Below are 18,665 nucleotides of genomic sequence, written 5' to 3' on the forward strand. Positions count from 1 at the left end.
GGTCATCCTTCAACCCCCGATAGAATAAGGCAGCTCTTTTGGACTCTGGCCACTTTGTCTCCACTATGAACTTGTTAAATTGCGCCAGGTAAGTGAATATTTCGCTAATCCCTTGCCTAAGTTTCAGCAATTCGTTATCTGTTGCTTGTGCCACCTTCCGACGGTCGAAGATACGTAAAAATTCCTTCTTAAACTCCTCAAAGTTATACAGAATTGGGGAATCTTGAGAAACCAAAGGCATAGACCACGTGGCAGCATCTCCAGTGAGGTAAGACAAAATAAAGGCTATGCAAGACTGACCATCTGGAAAGACAGTGGGTCTGCACATAAAATGAAGGGAGTATTGTGTCCAAAAAAACTTGAGCCTTTTGGGGGTTTCCTCCGAAGCGCCCCGGAGGTGCCAAAGGAATGACTGGGGCTAAAGAGTGTACTACCTGAGTGGTGGAACCTGAGTTAGCAATGACCCTGGATGAAATATGCCTGCTCCTGTAGGTAGTGACTGAAATTTATCTCCAGACCCTTCTTGCTTTAACTGGGCTGTTATTTCCTTGGTTTCACGTCGAACGGTCTCCATCTCAAATTTGATCACCTTATTCTCCTCCATGACTGCCACTAATTCCTGTTGAATTTCCCTAAGGATATTTCCAAATTTTTTTACATCCAACCCTTCTGCCATTCTGCTCGGGTGAGTAAGGCACGTGGGCACTACACTCTGTCAAGACCGATTGTCACTCACTTGTAACCAGCACTCCCAGGAGCAGAATGTAGAGAATTTCTCAATTCCCACCTCAACCATCCACACAACACCCTATCCACAGGTGGTTGCATGAACGGCTTTAGGGGAAAGAGGAAGTGGACAGAGAAGAGACTGCCTAGACTGTCTTGTTAGCTTCACTAGCCATCCTTTCAATTCTTCTGGAAATGCTCGCTATTCCTGCCTTCTCACTCCTTTTCTCTCTCTTGGGGTATAGTGAAGATACTGTAACAGAGAGCACACTTTTAATACTTCTCTAAATTTCCCCCTACTCTCGTTATGGTCACTCTAAACTTCTCTTACCAATTTGCTCTTGGGCCTTAGCTCCTCATCTATTTCTTAGTATGTTAACTTGCAATTTCCTAAACATAAACAAGACTGTAAGTCACTCATATAAACTCTCACCTTTGAGTATGTCTCTCCACTTACTCATACGCTTTACTTGTTACTTTTGAGTAATTCTCCATGTTTTTCTTTCCTCAGGAGAACGACCAACTGGACACCGACTCGTGACCTTGGAAGACTCCAGCCAGAAGCAGAACGGTAAGTGAAAAATCCCCATCTTTACTTGTTAATTCAAACATTTAATAGAATCCTATTCCTGATTAAATACTGCCGAAAACGATAATGCACTAACCTATGCCTTGCCTAGCACGCACCAAATCTAACCTGAACACTGTCTACCTAAGAGCTCCTTGAAATGTTACCTTACTCAGGAAGTTTGTTGGTGAAGTGCGCGGTTCAGAATTCCACCACGGCGCTTCACAGCGGAGAGAGACCTCGCGCCTGGACCCAAGCGCGAGAAACTAGACCCCCAACCTATTTTGACAATCTCCCTGTTGGAAGGAGAAAACAGGTTCCCTTCCCAATTGCAACAATTACCCGTGATTTTCTTCGAGTGGAGGATTGCTTCGAATGAGCATTCCCCAAGACTGTAGTGGAACATTGGAGTCTTTGAACTCCCTTTAATCTGACCCTGACAATCATTAGGCATTCCGTCCATCATATGTTGCAGTTACACTTTTCGCCCTGAGTGGGATGGGTATGGCCAGACGTGTGTCCCTTGCTCACTGTTCCACTGGATTCAAGCTAGCCTGGCTGATGAAGGGTGACATACCCTGAAACCGGTCCCAGGATGCTTTTCTCTGGTCCAGGGAGGACCTGGCTTGGCATTTCAGTCTGGACTGTTCCCATGAGGCACAGGGTCATGACTGATTTGCATATGGCTGGGTCCAAACTGGGGTGGCATAGTGGGCAAAAAAACGATGGATTTAACCCAGATCTCTTGACTGGGGGAGAATGTCTGAATCATTCAGCATTCTGTCCATCATTTATTGTAGTTACACTTTTCGCCCTAAGTGGGATAGGTATGCCCAGACTTGGGTCCCTTGCTCACTGTGCCACTGGATTCAAGCTAGCCTGGCTGATGAAGGGTGACATACCCTGAATTCGGTCCCAGGATGCTTATTTCCAGTCCAGGGAGGACCTGGCTTGGCAGTTCGGTCTGGACTGTGCCCATGAGGCACAGGGTCAAGACTGATTTGCATACGTCTGGGTCCAAACTGGGGTGGCGTAGTGGGCAAAAGAACAATGGATTTAAACCAGATCTCTTGAATGGGGCAGAATGTCTGAATCACAGAAGGATTTGAAGTTAGTTAGCAGGCTCTGCAGGCCGACCGGGGTTTTAGAGATCAGGAGGGTATCATCTGCAAATAGGAGGGTAGGTATTCTACTGCCAGCCAGGGATGGTGCGTCTGCTGGAACTTTCAGCAGATGCTCCACCACTCCATTTACATACAATGAAAACAGAGTGGGGGCTAGGACACATCCCTGGCGTACCCCTCTATTTACAGGTATTCGAGCTGTTTTTTGTCCCTGATTACCCCACCTGATCTGTGCAAAGTTATCGGCATGCAATTTTACCAAAAGGTTTAGAAGGTATGGTGGGATGCCCAGGTCATTAAGCACACTCCAGAGTTGGCTGCGTGGGACCAGGTCAAAGGCAGTCCGCAGATCTATAAAGGCAAGATACAGGTTGCCTTTGCCCAGTACAACCACTTTCCAGTACAGCATCAAAAGACGGAAAGATTGCTCTATCGTCCCCATACCTGATCTAAATCCGGCCTGAAAGTCAGAGAAAATGCCTTTTTCCTCGACCCAGTGTAGTATCCTACCCAAAACCACTTTTCCCGCCACTTTCTGCGAGGAGTCTAAAAGGCTTATGGGTCGGTAATTAGCTGGGTCGGTCCGGCTCCCTTTTTTGAAAATTGGTACGACTTCAGCACCTTTCCATGAGTCCGGGAAAGTTGCCCTATCAAAGCTTGCATTCAATAGGGCAGCGATGAGTTTTCCCCACTCCGCCGGATTGATGCATAGCAAATCCCCTGGTATGCCATCAGGGCCTGCTGCTTTGTTGGGGACTAGACATTTAATCGCCCCTATCACTTCCTTAGCTGTGAACAGGTGCTCATCGTTAAGTTCACAGGATACTAAGGGATACTGTTCTGGCAAACTTGGCCCCATACCCGGGACCACTGTATAGAGCTGGGAGAAGTGGTCAAACCACGCGCCCTCTGGTATATTACATGTAATTAATGAATCCACGGGTTTATCCCTAGCTCTTAGTAGACCCCAAAAACCCTTTGAGTCCTTCCTTAGGCTAGCGGCCTTCAGGTCGTACCAAAACTGGTTCTCCCATTCTGCCTTAGCCTTGTTTATAACCCTCCTTTGATTGCCCCTTGCGACACTGATCAGGGCTCTATTCTTGGATTTCACCGCCTTAATTAATTCCCTTTTGGCGTCTCGACAAGCAAGTGAGAACCACCCAGCATTACCCTTTGTGCCACCTCTTTTGTTAGGCCTTTTCCCCGCATTGTGGGCTAGAAACAATTCGCCTAAAGCGTACGTGGTTTGGGCAAACAGTGAAGAAACCTCCTGCGCACTGATAGAGGGAGAGTCTAACGTGGAGGGATATTTGCAATTATAGAATTTATCTCCAAGATCTTTCCTTCATTACCAACAATATTATTCCATTTCAGGCGCCTACCACAATTAGAGGGACACACTTCGTGTGTAATTCTCCACACGTGTGGAATTGGGGATGGGGAATGTCCCAGCCACAGAGGGGACAAGGACAGGGACAGCGGGTTATGGTCACTGTCAATGGACGGCAAGACCGCCATGTCCAGCAAGTGGGGCCACAAACAATAGTTCAGCAGAATGTAGTCAATCCGTGAGGAATGCCCTACTCTGTTGAACGTGTGGGCCCCCAATTGGTCTGAATTAGACCTACCATTGGTTGCTCTGAGGCCATGCTCCAAACAAAGGGCATTAAGATCGATGGCACTTTGATTCCATCTCCTGATTGGCGTGATTTGCAGCGATGGAATACCTCTCCTAACGTCATCATCTCTATTGCCCAACACATCGTCCACAGCAAGGGGTTCGAACGTGCAGTTAAGGTCCCCGGCTAACATAACAAAGGAATCAGCTTTATCATTTCTTAGTTCCTCGTCAATGCCGGTTGATGGCAAAGTGGACGAACCGCCCCGTGCACCTCTGACATAGATGTTAAAAATTTCAAGCACTCTCCCTCCACATGGTCCTCTCACTGTTAGTCTCTGGAGATCAGGAGACTTCATAGCTATAGATTTAATGGAGTACCGCAAGGAGATGCTAACCCAGATTATCAACCCTCCCGAGGGACGCCCCTTCCCTCCACTTGGACGTAAGGCGGGGACAAAGTAGGTGGTGTAACCCATCTTGTGTTGTGGTTCCAGGCACCAAGTTTCCTGGAACAAGCAAATCCCAAACGATTCTATCAAAACATTCCAATCTGGTATGCCTGTATTTCGTGCAAGGCCGGCTATGTTCCAACTAACTACCTTCAATGGGACACTAACACCCCCTTCCTGCCCCATTGCTAATTCTCTTGCAAGAGGGGCACTGGCGGAGATTATAGCCACCTCGGTGATTGGCGACGCCACGGCCTCCATAGATAGAATGACCCCCTCCAGTGACTCCCTACTAGGCAGAGACGGCTCGAGTGCTTCGGAGCAGGCCAACAATATTTGCCCCCTAGAGGTAGTAGGTAAGAAAGGGGTACTGGTGGGGGACCCCCCCGACTCCACTCCAAATGTTAGGCTATCACTTGGTGTCTCCCCATATACCTCGACATGCATCTCCCGTGTTGGGCAGATTGCATGTCAATAACTTAGCAAAAACCGACTGCGCGGCTGGCATGGGGTATTACCAAGTAAGCTAGATTGGGAGAGGCTTCCGCAAGTCTGCCTGCCGCCTCTATCCTCCCACATAAGAGCATTCCGTCCATCATTTGTTGCAGTTACAGGGAGGTGAGACCACTTCCCAGAATCTCCCTTGGAGTAAAGAAGTCACACCCTTGCATCCGCAGGCACTGCAACCTCGCTGACTGGTCTGCTGATCCTGGGCTCCTCCAGACTCTAAAAGGCTCAACAACACAGGTGGTGGTTCCTCAACTTCCTCGAGGCATGGGCTGTCTTCCCAGGAAGTCTGAAATCAGCACCCCTTGTCAGAACTGCTATGACCAAACCCTGTGCACCGCTTCAACTTGCTGTTGCCAAGGTTTGGTGATTCTCTCCTTCAGAGATCTTCGGGCTCCAAGTAGCCGCAGCCTCCAGCAACTCCTGCTTCCAAGATCACCATCCTCGCCACATCCTCTGCACTGGGGGCCTGCATCCTTGGTGAGGTGCTTGAGGTCCTCTGCGGCTCCTGTACCTCTGGCTTGTGGGTCTGTCCGAGTTTCTTCTTTGCCTCCAGTGAGCTCCCCTGCTTGCTTGGGACCTACTCTGACTTACCTAACTGTGGTGATTCTCTTGGACCTTGCTTGTCCCGACAGGGCACCTTTTGTCCTGTTCCAAGTTGTTGCCGCTGTCAAAGCTTGCTGGGGCTCCCGCCGGACACCAGCACTGGTCATCGACATCTGACATGGGACAGCTCGCATACAGATTCTGGTCATCCACAGCATCACCCGGTCTTCGCAGCTGCAGAATCAAGGGCACAATCAACTCTCCTGCAACAGCCGACATTGGTGGGCGCTCAACTCCCATGCCTCTGGGTCACTCCTGAGTGTCATACACTCTGTCCCCTATGCTTGCAGATACACCTCTTCTTGAATCCACCCTTGGATTCCACCAGACTCTTCCAGCCTCTTAGTCAGCAGCATCTTGCCTCCATTGGGGTCTACAACGGTTCCCAACGCCAATTCGTACCTATGCACCCGGCTCCCCTGGGGCAGGTAACCTGGTCTCCTGGGTATTCTGGGGTGGGGTGATTCTTGAACCATTCATCTTTCATGGGGTGTTTTCCAAGTCCTCTAGGAAGGGTACTTTTTCCTAAAGGGTACTTACCTCTGGTGGTTTCTTGGGTCCCCAACACTTCTAAGTCTGCTGGGTCCGTTCTCGACTTCGGTCGTGGGTCTCATTCCACTATTTTAGTAAATGTTTTGTTCTCCCCCTGGAGCCCACTGCATTTTCGTGCTACTTACCTGTCTTATGATCAAAGTTGTTATATTTCATTTAAGTACCCTAATATAGGTCCAGGGAACATCGTACTATTTCCCTACATCATCTCCCCTTCATTTCATATGAACGAGCTTTATAAGGACAGACCTCCTAATAAGGACAGAATGCCTTATAAGGACCAACGCCTTTTATGGACTAAACCTTTCACCTAGTTCCATGCAGATGGAGGTTTTGTCCCAATCGATATTGCACATATGAATAATTTATGAGAACACTACCCAGAGGGTCTACTTCATCTCTCCAAACTACGCACAAGGTTTAATCCCCAACATAATCCTCATACTAAACAATGGCTAACACACGCACAAGGACTGTATAAATACACCACCTCTTGCTATCAGTAGTCAGGAGGGAACTGAGACTTCATGCCGACACACTGACCAGAGACGCTGCGGCTCCGACATGCAGTCGCTCCAGCTGACAGTGGTCTGACCATCCCTCGTGGGGTGTCCAACTCGAAACCAGGACGAGGTCCCACACTCTCACTATTCAGGTAATGGGGTTTGACTAAATCCTAGCAGGATTCTTGGCTCTTAGGCTTATTAGCTCTTCCTCACCCACCCACATGCTAGGTACACTTAGGTACATCTAGACAGGCATCGTAGGAGTACGCGCTTCATTTTATAAATGCCTTTTATATTCATGTATGCATTCATGACTATTGCAAAATGGTAGAACTGTACCATTCCTTTTTATTCACTGTACTGCAGATCCTATATCTCTGCTACTGTGTAACAGTTGTAGCAGCGCATATATTTTACAGGAGAAGAACAGCAGTACAATAAATTTTTATTGTAAACACACCCGACTGTTTCTTCTGTGTATCTCTCTGAGACAAAATGAGCAAGCACGAGTGACTGGGTGAAAAGTAGTATATTGTTTCCACGAGTCTGAGGAATCAGGGTTTAATGTGCTCTGAGGTTGGCAAAAAATAATCTCTCTGATAAAAGGAGATTCTAGTGGCACTGTGAGCTAGCTAATGCAAAACAAGGCTAACATACGCAGTGGGGGTGCTTAGAGTCCGTCTACCACCCCACCCACAGTGTATGTTATCCAAAAGCGCAGGTCCTGCAGGGGTACGACAGGAACTACCCTACAAAGTATTGTGTGTATTGTAGTTATATCTCTGGGTAGGAGATATTGTAGTGTGCTAGTTAGTGTGTAATATATAACTATTTTCATAAATACACTGTGTGGTTCTCTTTCACTTAATCCATAAGATTAGATATTTGTAAAACATGCTGCTTTACACTCCTCCTAGACTAAGCCTAAAGGCTGCTCTTCACAGCTATAATTTAGCGAGCTTTCTAAGGTTGTCTAAACCACTAGAATCACCACAAGGGTTGTCTGGAATGGATTGGTGCAGGGTGCTACACTGAAATAAGTGTGCTCCATATACCAAGTCAGCCTCCTACATTAGTGTGTAGCGGTTGGTATTCAAGCTTTTACTGTTTTACCAGCTAATCTAAGTTTGGATTAATTGAAAAACCATCACTAACATTACGCAGATATAATATTTTATAGACAAGTAAGTTCTACTGAACTTACAGATTGGTTGTTAAGGGCCTAGCACACCCTTTCTCCATTTTTAGAAAGTTTAGTTTCCACTAGGTTAGGTAGGTGCAACACCACACTACACCTAGTATGTCTTTAGCTGGAGAACCTAGTGGCTCTCTGCCCTCTAGATACAGTGACCTCATGTTCCAGGGACTGAGGACCCTGTGTTCCTCTAGGAAGCTTAAGACAGGGAAAAGCCCTAGTACTCAGCGCCTCTTAGAGGTGCTGCTGCAAGATGACCTCCAGAAGTCTGGTGGGTCAGGTGAGCAGGACCCAGTGGGTCGGCAAGAGCCAGAACAGGGGTCAGGAGGGGTTTCCCCCTTGACCTTAATTCTGACCCTGACAAGGTGGAGTCCAATGTCCAATGTCCACTTTGGTGAACTCTGATCCCCCAGGGAATAGTACAGATAGCACCAAGGGTGTCCCTAGAAGCAATTTCCACTTTATTCCACCTGGAGGGTATAGGGTAGGCAAAGGAGGACTAGATCTTCCTCTGCTGAGTCCATTTCCTCTGATACTTCTGTAGGATCATCCATCTCCAACAAGAGAGATAGCTCCTTAGAGAGGGAGTACCAAAGGATCAAACTTGAGAGAGTGAGATTCAGGCAAGATCAGTTGGCCCTTGATGAGGAGGCCTTAGAAGTCCAGACGTTTAGGAATAATTTGGGACTAGAGTCCCGTGGTGGCAGTCCCAGTGTCCCCAAAATCAGGGAACCCTCCTTTGACACTAGGAACCTGAGCAGTATAGTCCTCCCTTACCAGGAGGGGGATGCCATCCACAAATGGATCACTGCCTTGGAGAGGGTCTGTAAAGTACAGAAGGTCCCTCAAGGGAAGTGGGCAGCTAATCTGTGGCTCTCCTTTGCTAACAAACGAAGAGACAAGCTCCTCTCTTTTAGAGAAGAGGATGCTGACAACTACACTGTCTTGAAGACTGCGTTGATAGATGGGTTTGGCTTAACCACTGAACAATACAGAATTAAGTTCAGAGACACCCAGAAGACAGCCACTCAAGACTGGGTTGATTTTGTAGATAGTGCTATTAAGGCTCTGGAAGGCTGGCTTCATGGAAGCAAGGTGCAGGACTATAAGGGACTGTACAATTGTTGATGAGGGAGCACATCCTTAATAACTGTCAGAATCAACATTTGCACCAGCCAATAATTGGGAAAGAAGGCAGAAAAATGAGTCCGCACCAGGGTCAAGCAAAGAGACCTTGGTGGTGGAGGTGATCAGAAGAAGCCAGATTCTTCTAAATCCCAAGACATGGGTGGGGACAAAAACAAAGACAAGAAAGAGTCTTCTCAAGGCCCCCAAAAACCTGCATCTAAGGGTGAGTCCCAAAACTCTAAAAAGGGCAAGAAGAAACCTTGGTGCTACTTTTGTTGGGTGGAGACCCACTGGACAAAATATTCTGATTGTCCCAGAGCCAAGGAAGCTACTACCACTGCCCCTAAGGCAGCTGCACCCCCTAGCTCCAGTACAAGTAGTAGTACTGCAACCGAGGTATTAGTAGGGTAAACCTTGGGCTCTGGGGTGGGTTCTTGCCTAGTTAGAACTCCTACCCAGGCTGTCCTTGTCTGTGATGGTGGCATGGATCTTGCCACCTTACTAGTAAGTCTCACTAACTTGGCCAAGTACAGACAGCAGCCTTTGATTGATGGAAATGAAGCAATGGCCTACAGGGACACAGGGGCCATTGTCACAATGGTCACAGAGAGACTTGTGTCACCTGAATAAATCATACTTGGTCAGCAGTACCAACGCTAGCAATGTCCGGACTGATCATCCCTTGGCAGTTGTGAATCTCAGCCAGGGAGGGGTAACTGGCCCTAAAAGAGTTATGGTTCTCCAGACCTACCTGTAGATTGTCTGTTGGACAATGATCTGGACACGTCAGCATGGTCTGAAGTAGAGTTCAGGACTCATGCAGAGATGATGGGCATCTCTGCCAGTGTCTTTGCTGTCACCAGGGCGTAGGCCAAACAGCTTCGCACTGAGGGAGCACTGGATCCTGGAAGAATGGACCAGTTGGCTCCCAAGAGAAGGAACAAGTAGGGTAATGATTTATCCTTTCCCCAAACTCCCAGTGGGAGTCATTCTCCTGAGGGAGATGACCCCAGTCCCTGTGAAGGAACTACCCCAGAGGAACCTGGGCTTGACCAGGCAGAGTTCTAGGGAGCAGGGGGCCCTTCTAGGGCAGACTTGAGTTTGGAGCAGAAATCCTGCCCCTCTCTTAACAACTCAGACAGCAAGCTGCTACTGAGGAAACAGGGGTTGTCAGAGGAACCCACAGGGACTACTGGGAAGAAGGGCTACTACACTCTGAACGTAGAGACCCCAAGCCTGGTGCCACCAGGAGGTTGGTCATACCGCAGAAGTTCAGGGGTTTCCCTCTGTCGCTTGCACATGACATTCCCCTTGTAGGACACCTTGGGCAAGCAAGACTTGGGACAGGCTTGCCCTCACTTTCACTGGCCCCATATGTCGGAAGACACCAAGATGTTTTGTCGCTCCTGTGTCATCTGCCAAGCCAGTAGTAAGTCAGGTGGCACTACAAAGTGCGTCTTAATTCCACTTCCAGTGGTTGGGGTTCCCTTTGAGAGAGTAGGGATAGACATTGTTGGTCCCTTAAACCCTCCAACTGCATCTGGACACATTTATATACCAGTGGTAGTGGACCATGCCACTAGGTATCGTGGAGCCATTTCCCATAGGACCACCACAGCTCCTGTGGTGGCTAGGGCCATCCTGGGAATCTTTTCAAGGGTGAGCTTCCTAAGGAGGTATTAACTGATAGAGGCACCAACTTCATGTCCAGTTACATCACTGAAATGTGGGAAGAATGTAGAGTAAACTATACGTTTACCACACTCTTGAAATGTTCAACAAGACCCTAAAGGGTATGTTCAAGGGACTTCCAGAAAAGCTCACATGCAAATGGGATGTCTTATTGCTCTGCCTTCTCTTTGCCTACAGAGAGGTCCCACAGGGGTTGGTTACAGCCCATTTGAACTTTTGTTTGGGCATACCGTTAGGGGTCCCTTGTGTCTGGTTAAGGAGGGATAGGAGCAGCCTCTCAAACCTCCTGAACAAGATATTGTGGACTATGTCCTTGGCCTATGTTCACAAATGGCTGAGTGCAGGAAGAAGGCAAATAAAAACCTTGAGTCCAGCCGAAAGCTTCAGAAGGCCTGGCATGACAAAAAGGCTGTGTTGACTGTTTACCAGCCAGGACAGAAAGTGTGTGTGTTGGATCCTGTGGCCCCAGCAGCTTTCTAAGACAAGTGGAGTGCCCCCCTCACCATCCTTTTTTTTTTTGCAGAGTTTTATATAGCGCGAACTTGACCCGAATCCAATCAGGTATCAGAGCGCTTTACATAGCACCAGTTACGTTACATGAGGACACACATTCATTTTTTGTTAGGCATGGGGAGATTAAGTGATTTTGCCAAGAATCACAGGATGTTCAGCGTCATTACAGAAACTCGAACCCAGTTCCCCAGGTCCGAGGTCGAGCGCCCTAGCCGTTAGAAAGGCGAGGTCACCTACTTGGTGGACCTAGTCACTCCCAGAAGTCCCCACAGGGTACTTCATGTGAACCGCCTAAAACCTTTTGTGGATAGGGCTGACATGAGTTTGCTCATGGTAACTGATGAGGGACAGGAAGGAGAGAGTGAACCTTTACCTGATCTCCTTTCTCAGAACCCTGTTGATGGGTCAGTTGAAGGAGTAGCCTTGGCAGGCAGCCTCACTGCCCAGCAGCAAGCTGATTGCAGGAAAGTCCGCAATCAGTTCAAAGGCATGTTTTCTTTGACACCCAGTCAAACCACCTGGTGTATCCATGAAGTGGACACAGGTGACATTCTGCCTGCAAAGAGCAAGATTTACAAACAGCCTGGAGGCGTGGCTAGCAGCCAGCAGGAATGGCCGCACACTAGCACGGCTCCAGAGCCCTCACTCGCAATCCGCCACAAATCCTGTACTTAATCCGCAACAAGTAACCCAGATACAAGTGGACCCAAGCCCTGGTCATAGTTGGCGTCTATGGTTTCTCAATTCAGTGTCTGGAGGTGAGGCGAGACAAAGAAAGGACAGCAAGCACGGACGACTTCAAGGCGGCACAAATGGCAGCGAGGCAGCAGCAGCAATCCCGATGCAATAAGTGTGCCTGGAGAAGGCGGTATCGCCCATTAAACCCCACGGCCTGTGTTGGAGTTCAGAGGTGCCTGGGGGTTTGAAGTGTTACTGTCAACAAGCAACCGACCGCTGGAGGTATGAGACCCGCAGCCATATAGGTGGGGAAGGTGCGCAACTAACCGGCAATTCAATATCAGTGCGCCGACCCGGAGGGAGGAATCCCCGCCACGTTGATTCCAGCAGTGGCCTCTCTGCGAGGAATCCATCGGCAGTCAGGAGGTGATATACAGTGACGGGTGAAATCAGAGGGGTGAGTGAGGAGTGAAGCCGGGTGCCCATGGGTGGAGTCACTGGGAAAACAACCTAATGCGGGCTGCAGAAACTAGCAGACAAGGCCTGAGAGGAGTGGCTTACCTTGGGCCACATGAGTCGCGGTGAGCCACTTTAAAGGGGGGGCTCAAAATACCGAGACTGTCTTGATTGTGTGGCGGAGGGGGGAGCTGGTCCACATGACTGCCCACACTTCTAGGTTGAAAGTGGATCAAGCTATCAATCTGATACCCATCAGGGAAATAAGATTTGGTCGATGAGCAGTGGAAGGTAACACCCCCCATGAAAGAATACTGACTGCTGTGCCCCGCGATTTAATGTAATACCAGAGAAAAGGAGGTGCCCGCCAAAACATAGTACAGGGAGGATCCGTTTGTGGCGCCGCACCTACCAGAAAGCGGTGATCCCCCCAGCCGCAAAGGAGAGAGGTGAACATAAGTGGCCACCATGAACTTGAAATACGGCATGTATACAGAACTGCAGGCACCTAGAGCATACCTCCTACGACATTAAAAGATCAGGTGGCATTCATACTGGGAAACCCAAAAGGCCGAGGGAGACGAGCGTCCCCTGGGCAGGCAGCAGGGATTACCGGATCTGATCCTCAGTAAATCACCTATCACTCCACACTCTCACTTGAAGAATGGCAGGAGGGAAAGGAAATAAGATGACGCTACAGACTAAACTCGATAAATATTCATGGACCAAAAGGGGAGACGACCAAGAGGCCGCCCAACCAGAGGATCATGACAAGACACAATCCCCCCAAATTCAACAGGATTTAACACTCCCGGACATTATGGCTGCCATCTATGAGGTGCGCAGTTCCTTTGAGTCCCAACTTTTTGTAGTGAATATCGAAGTCTCGCTGATTCGGGAGTACCTTAGGAAAATAGACACCAGAGTTAAGGAGGTGAAAGATGTCACCACAGAACTTACAAAAGATATCTCCCAGCTTAAAAAACAAGTTCAACAACTGCGAGATATTCAGGTCAAAATGGAAGCGCAACTGGACAAGTATGAAGGAAGAGCACAGCGAAATAATGTGCACATCCTGGGGGTTCCGGAACGGGCAGAGGACCTGGCTCTAGAACTTTCTGTTGAAGAATTAATCTCTGAACACTTGCAACCAAAAAAACTCTTAAACTACTTTTCCATCAAACGGGCTCATTGAGTCCGTGGGGGGCGGCCAAAGCAGGGAGCTCCCCAGACTGATAATTGCCAGAGTCTTTAATTTTCGAGATCGCGATGAAATACTCCAAGCCGCACGCACCAATCCACCACTTAACCTGGAGAACAGTAAGATTTCCTTTTTTCCAAACTTTACCATGAAATTTCAAAATCAATGGTGTAGATTCCTTGTGGTTAATAAGGCGCTGAGAGAAAAGGACATCAAATAAGCAATGCTTTTTCCAGCTAAGCTACGTATTGAAGTGGATGGCAAGACATAGTTTTTCTCCACCCCAGAGGAAGCTTTGGATTAGCTGGAGGGATGGCGTTGAGTGGGGAAGCCTACCAAAGAGAGACGTGCTAGACCAAGAAGCAGTAGAACAGAGCCCTCCAGTGGGATGTGGAGCGACTCAGCTGCCAAAGAAGCAGATTTGATATACAGGAGCTAAGTGGATCTGGTTGCATAGGGGAGTACCTATAAGGGAGTGCACAGGGGGTCTCCAACAGGAGACTCTTAAGTACAACACAAATGTTAAAATATCCATTTGGGGCTGGGGTCTCACCATAACATGCAGTTACTATCTATTGAAATGTTCAGATCAGGGCAAGGGTTGAGAGGCTGCGTACCAGGCACCTTTCCAAATAGGGGGGGGGGGGGGGGTGGCGACTTGCACTCTGCCTTGTTGGGGAGTGGGTAGTTATAAAACCAATGGCAGGGGGGGCAGCTGAAGGGTTGGGGGGTTTGTTATGTTTTTTTGTTTTCAAGTCACATTGTTTGAATCAATGGAATCAGCCACACACTATGTCTTCACTCATGAACGGATTGGGTTCCTGTTGTCCTCTATGACCTGTGTTCCTATCAGCCACGTAATGTCTAACACTGTAAGAGGAGGGACGGCTATAATAATGGCTGCCCGTACTATTTGTTCCAGGGCTCATATATATCCCCTCTAAAGATAAAATGGTGGAAAGCTTTGTAGAGACATCACTCTCTGTTTTAACGTGGAACATCAATGGGATGGGGGATAAAATAAAAAGAGGCATCGTGCTGCAATATCTCAAAAGACAAGCCCCTGATCTAGTCCTGCTACAAGAAATGCACCTAGTGGGGAACAAGTGTAAACCCTGACCCAATGGGGATACAAACTTCTTATCCATACAGGATACACCTTGGGATCCAGAGGCACGGGTAGCTTGGTAAAAAAAAGTCTTGCACTTACACAGATATGTACATGGGCGGATCCCCAAGGTAGATTTGCAGTTTTAGAAGCAAGCGCTAGGGAATGAGGCGCTAGCCGACCTGGGAAAGATCTTGCTGTATTTCCCATCAGGTGCGCTAATTCTGGGGGTAGATTTCCAAATGACTCTTAATGACCAAGTAGATAGACAACCATTACGCCCTCAGGCACGCCCCAACACACATATCTCAGAGTTTATCACGGCTATGGGTGTCATTGATATATGGCGCCATTTTCATCCAGACTTGACTCACTTTACATATTACTCAAATGCCCACAGAAGCCACTCCTGCATAGACTATTTTTTTACCCAATCGGTAAACATTGGTGCCTATCGGAGCCCACGTTGTTTACCACGTGGAATCTCTTATCACTCCCCGGTATGGGTGGAACTCACGCACCATAATCAGAGACAACGAAATACAATTGTTATTAACCCCTGGTTGCTTAAATTCGCAGATATAAAAGAGAGCCTAATATCGCACTCTGAAAATTATTTTAAAGAAAACGTTGGATGGGTGGAATCGATACAGATAATTTCGAAGGCCTTTAAAACAGTGGTGAAGGGACAGGCATTAGCACTCAAGGTGGGATAGAATAAAAAGCAGTGACAACAAATAGAACAGCTTGAAAGCAAGCTTCAACAGCTCGAAATAGAACACTCACGGTCGCCTAGCGAAACTGCAGAACATAAATTAACTATCAAACAACCTGAGTATACAACCTTAGCCCGAGAGCAGGTTGGAGCCAAGTTATTGACCATACGTCACAAGCTTTATGAACTGGGAGACAGAGCGGGCAAACTGCTCGCATGGTTGGAAAAAAGGAAACAAGTAGAACATTGGGTCCCCAGATTAAAAGTTAACACGACACAGACTCTCTCAGATCTGAGGATTACCTAGAGAGGATTTACACACCCTCGGTAAATACTAAAGTGGAGGACTTTCGCCAACTACTGGCAGATATGCATATGCCTACCCTATCTTCTGGGGATAGGGACGCAATCGAGGAGGATCTCACAGACGAGAAGATTAGCACTGTAATAGGAAGTATACAATCTGGGAAGGGAATGGGGCCTAATGGGGTTCCCATTGAATTCCTAAAATCAACGGTTTTGCACGTTGTGCCCCACCTGAGAGAAAAGTATAATGAAAGCTGATGGCCCCCAAACTTTTCAAAAATTTAGTATCAATAGTAATAATTTGACCAATGGCCCAAGAGTCCAGGGGGTGGTAACATCTACTAATATTCTTGCCCAGTCACCGGGCCAACCCCAATTGAAATGTCAAAAATGTATCTGTAATAAAACCTCACTATCGCAGTTTAAGATTCTCTCATGGAATATTGCAGGCCTTCATAGGAAAATGTCCCTACCTGATTGGAATGATTTGATCGAGGAACACCATATTTGCATGTTCCAAGAAACATGGAGTTTAGTCCCATTATATAAATCTGGCTACGTTTGTTTCTTTAAACCTGCTGTTTCCAAGGGGAGGGGAAGGCATTCTGGAGGCCTCATTGTTTGGATTAAGATTGATATGGGCTGCCAAATTACTGAACATCATTGTGATAACTTAGATATCATGCGGCTCATGATCAAGGGACATAGATGTGGTAAGACCGTGGAGCTGTTCAATGTATACATAAGAGGTACACCTGGGGGCAAATCGTCAAATATTGGACTGTCTTTAGAACAGGAGTTAGCCAATTGTGCACCAAATTCATGTATTATGATTGCAGGCGATTTTAATTGCACTTTTGAGCCACTAGACTCAGAGGATTTGACGGGGTCAGACGAAGTGGATACCAAGTGGGGTGTCCCAATGTTAAATCTATCCCCCATTAAAAAATGGTCTCAAATTGCAATCCAGATTAATGCGCTAACACTGGAATTTGGATTAAGGTCTGTGAATGGAAGAACCCCCTCTGATGTTACAGGAGCAAATACATTTAATAGAATTAATTGCCCCTCACGAATCGACTATATATTAGTAGATGTGAGGCTATGGAAAAAGATACTGGATATGGAAGTGCTCCCCTCCACTGACAGTGACCATAACACACTAAGTATGATTATAGCCAATCCTTGAGTCTCCCTCCCTTCCAGTAACCAGTCCCTAGATCCCCTTATGATTACAAAAGATCTAGTGCCTTCTAATTCTAGAAGGACCCTCAAGTGGCCCAAAGTTCTTGCCCAAGAATCACTGATAGCTGGCATAAGCCAAGCCTTGAGCGAAAACACCCGTTTACTACTAGAGGCCACTGAGGAAGCAGGGGGGCTAATGAAAATACCAGATTTGTACGACGGTATGATAGTTCAGATAGGGGCATACTTTATAGCAGGTAATCCAGGTAAGGCAACTAGAAGAGCTAAAAAGCGCCATACTTGGTTTAATGGGGTCTGCAGAAAAAAAAAAAGGACTTGATCTTGGTAATAAAAAGTAAAAACTGTCTTTTAATCAGAGAATCCAGAAAGGCCTATAAAATTGCAATTTACCAAGCAAAATTAGACTGGGATGAGTCATACTGGCAAGATCTAAAAGACGCAAGCATAGCTAGAGACCCCAAGCTTTTCTGGAATAAGGCCAGACGGGTCGGTAATGAAGACCCTGATGTGATTCTTAATCATATCACAGGCGAGGATTGGTACAATCATTTTGAGAGCCTTTATTCTGAATTAGATTCTACTGTCAGTGGAGGGATATACAAACAAAGAAATCTCTAATCTGTCCCAAATCCCACTGACCTTTTTACACTAGAAGAAGTCGAGAAAGCCATAAAGAAAATAGTCCCAGCAAAAGCTCCAGGACCCGATGGACTTCCAGGAGACCTTTTTCTTGACGACTCTCGCAACTGGGCAAACTATGCCATGCTTCTAATTAATTCAATTGTAAGTACCAGAATCATGGAAAGGGGCAGAGGTGGTACCAATTTTTAAAAAAGGAGCAAGGGATGATCCCGCCAATTACTGCCCAATTAGCTTGATAGATGCCATGCAGAAATTAGTTGGTAGGGTGCTATTACAGAGAATCCACCAATGGGTGGAGGAAGAAAACATACTCTCCCAATACCAACCTGGATTTAGGGCATGCACAGGGACGGTGGACCAATCTTTTAGATTGTTTTTAATATATTGGAAGGTAGTTTGATTGGCAAGGGCAGCCTTTATCTGGCATTTATTGATTTAAAGACCGCCTTTGACCTAGTTCCCCGTGACCGGCTTCGGCACCTATTGGAAGAAATGGGGATGCCTTCACTAGTACTGAACATCTTGATTCTCCTACACGAAGGCAATTATGCCCAAGTGAGGTGGGGGTCCCAGGGACTAAAAACAAATAGGATCCCAGTAAATAGAGGAGTCCGCCAGGGCTGTGTTCTGGCACCCACCCTGTTCTCCCTATATATGAACGGAGTAGTGAGCTATTTGCAGGAGTTTCCATCTGATGCACCAGCCCTGGCAGGAGATAGGGTTCCCACTTTACTTTTTGCAGACAACACACTGCTTATCTCTAAAACGCCAGCAGGGCTCCAAAAGCTCCTAGATAGATTTTATACTTTTTGCGAATCTAGGGGCTTGATTGTGAACACCTCTAAGACTAAGATCATGGCGCTCAACCCTTATAAGCCTTACAGAGACAACTTTAGTTTAGATGGAACACGCTTGGATAAAGTCCCAATGTTCGACTACTTGGGAATAAGACTAGATGACAAAATGCGATGGAGGCATCACGTTGACAAGATGCTCCTAAATCATAAGCGTGTCACGGGCATATTAATTAAAGAACATCGCCTATCGTTAAGCAGACCAGTGGCTCCTGCCCTTGCAATCTATGCAGCTAAAGCGGTCAGCTCAGCTCTTTATGGAGCCGAATTGTGGGGCTTTGAGAATACTGAAAGCATTTGCAGGTCTGAACA

General features: G+C 47.2%; 1 protein-coding gene across 7 annotated transcripts in view; it reads left to right on the plus strand.

The window, feature by feature from the left end:
* Positions 1 to 18,665, plus strand: part of LOC146808630 (uncharacterized) — a 320,797-nt gene that overhangs the window by 260,575 nt on the left and 41,557 nt on the right. For all 7 annotated transcript variants that reach the window (XM_085623656.1, XM_085623657.1, XM_085623655.1 and 4 more), the window contains one exon: positions 1,238 to 1,297. In XM_085623656.1, the coding sequence (XP_085479782.1) occupies positions 1,238 to 1,297 (60 nt within the window). The remainder of the gene's footprint in view (positions 1 to 1,237; positions 1,298 to 18,665) is intronic.

Source organism: Triturus cristatus, chromosome 8, assembly GCF_964204655.1.
Source record: "Triturus cristatus chromosome 8, aTriCri1.1, whole genome shotgun sequence".
Classification (NCBI taxonomy): domain Eukaryota; kingdom Metazoa; phylum Chordata; class Amphibia; order Caudata; family Salamandridae; genus Triturus; species Triturus cristatus.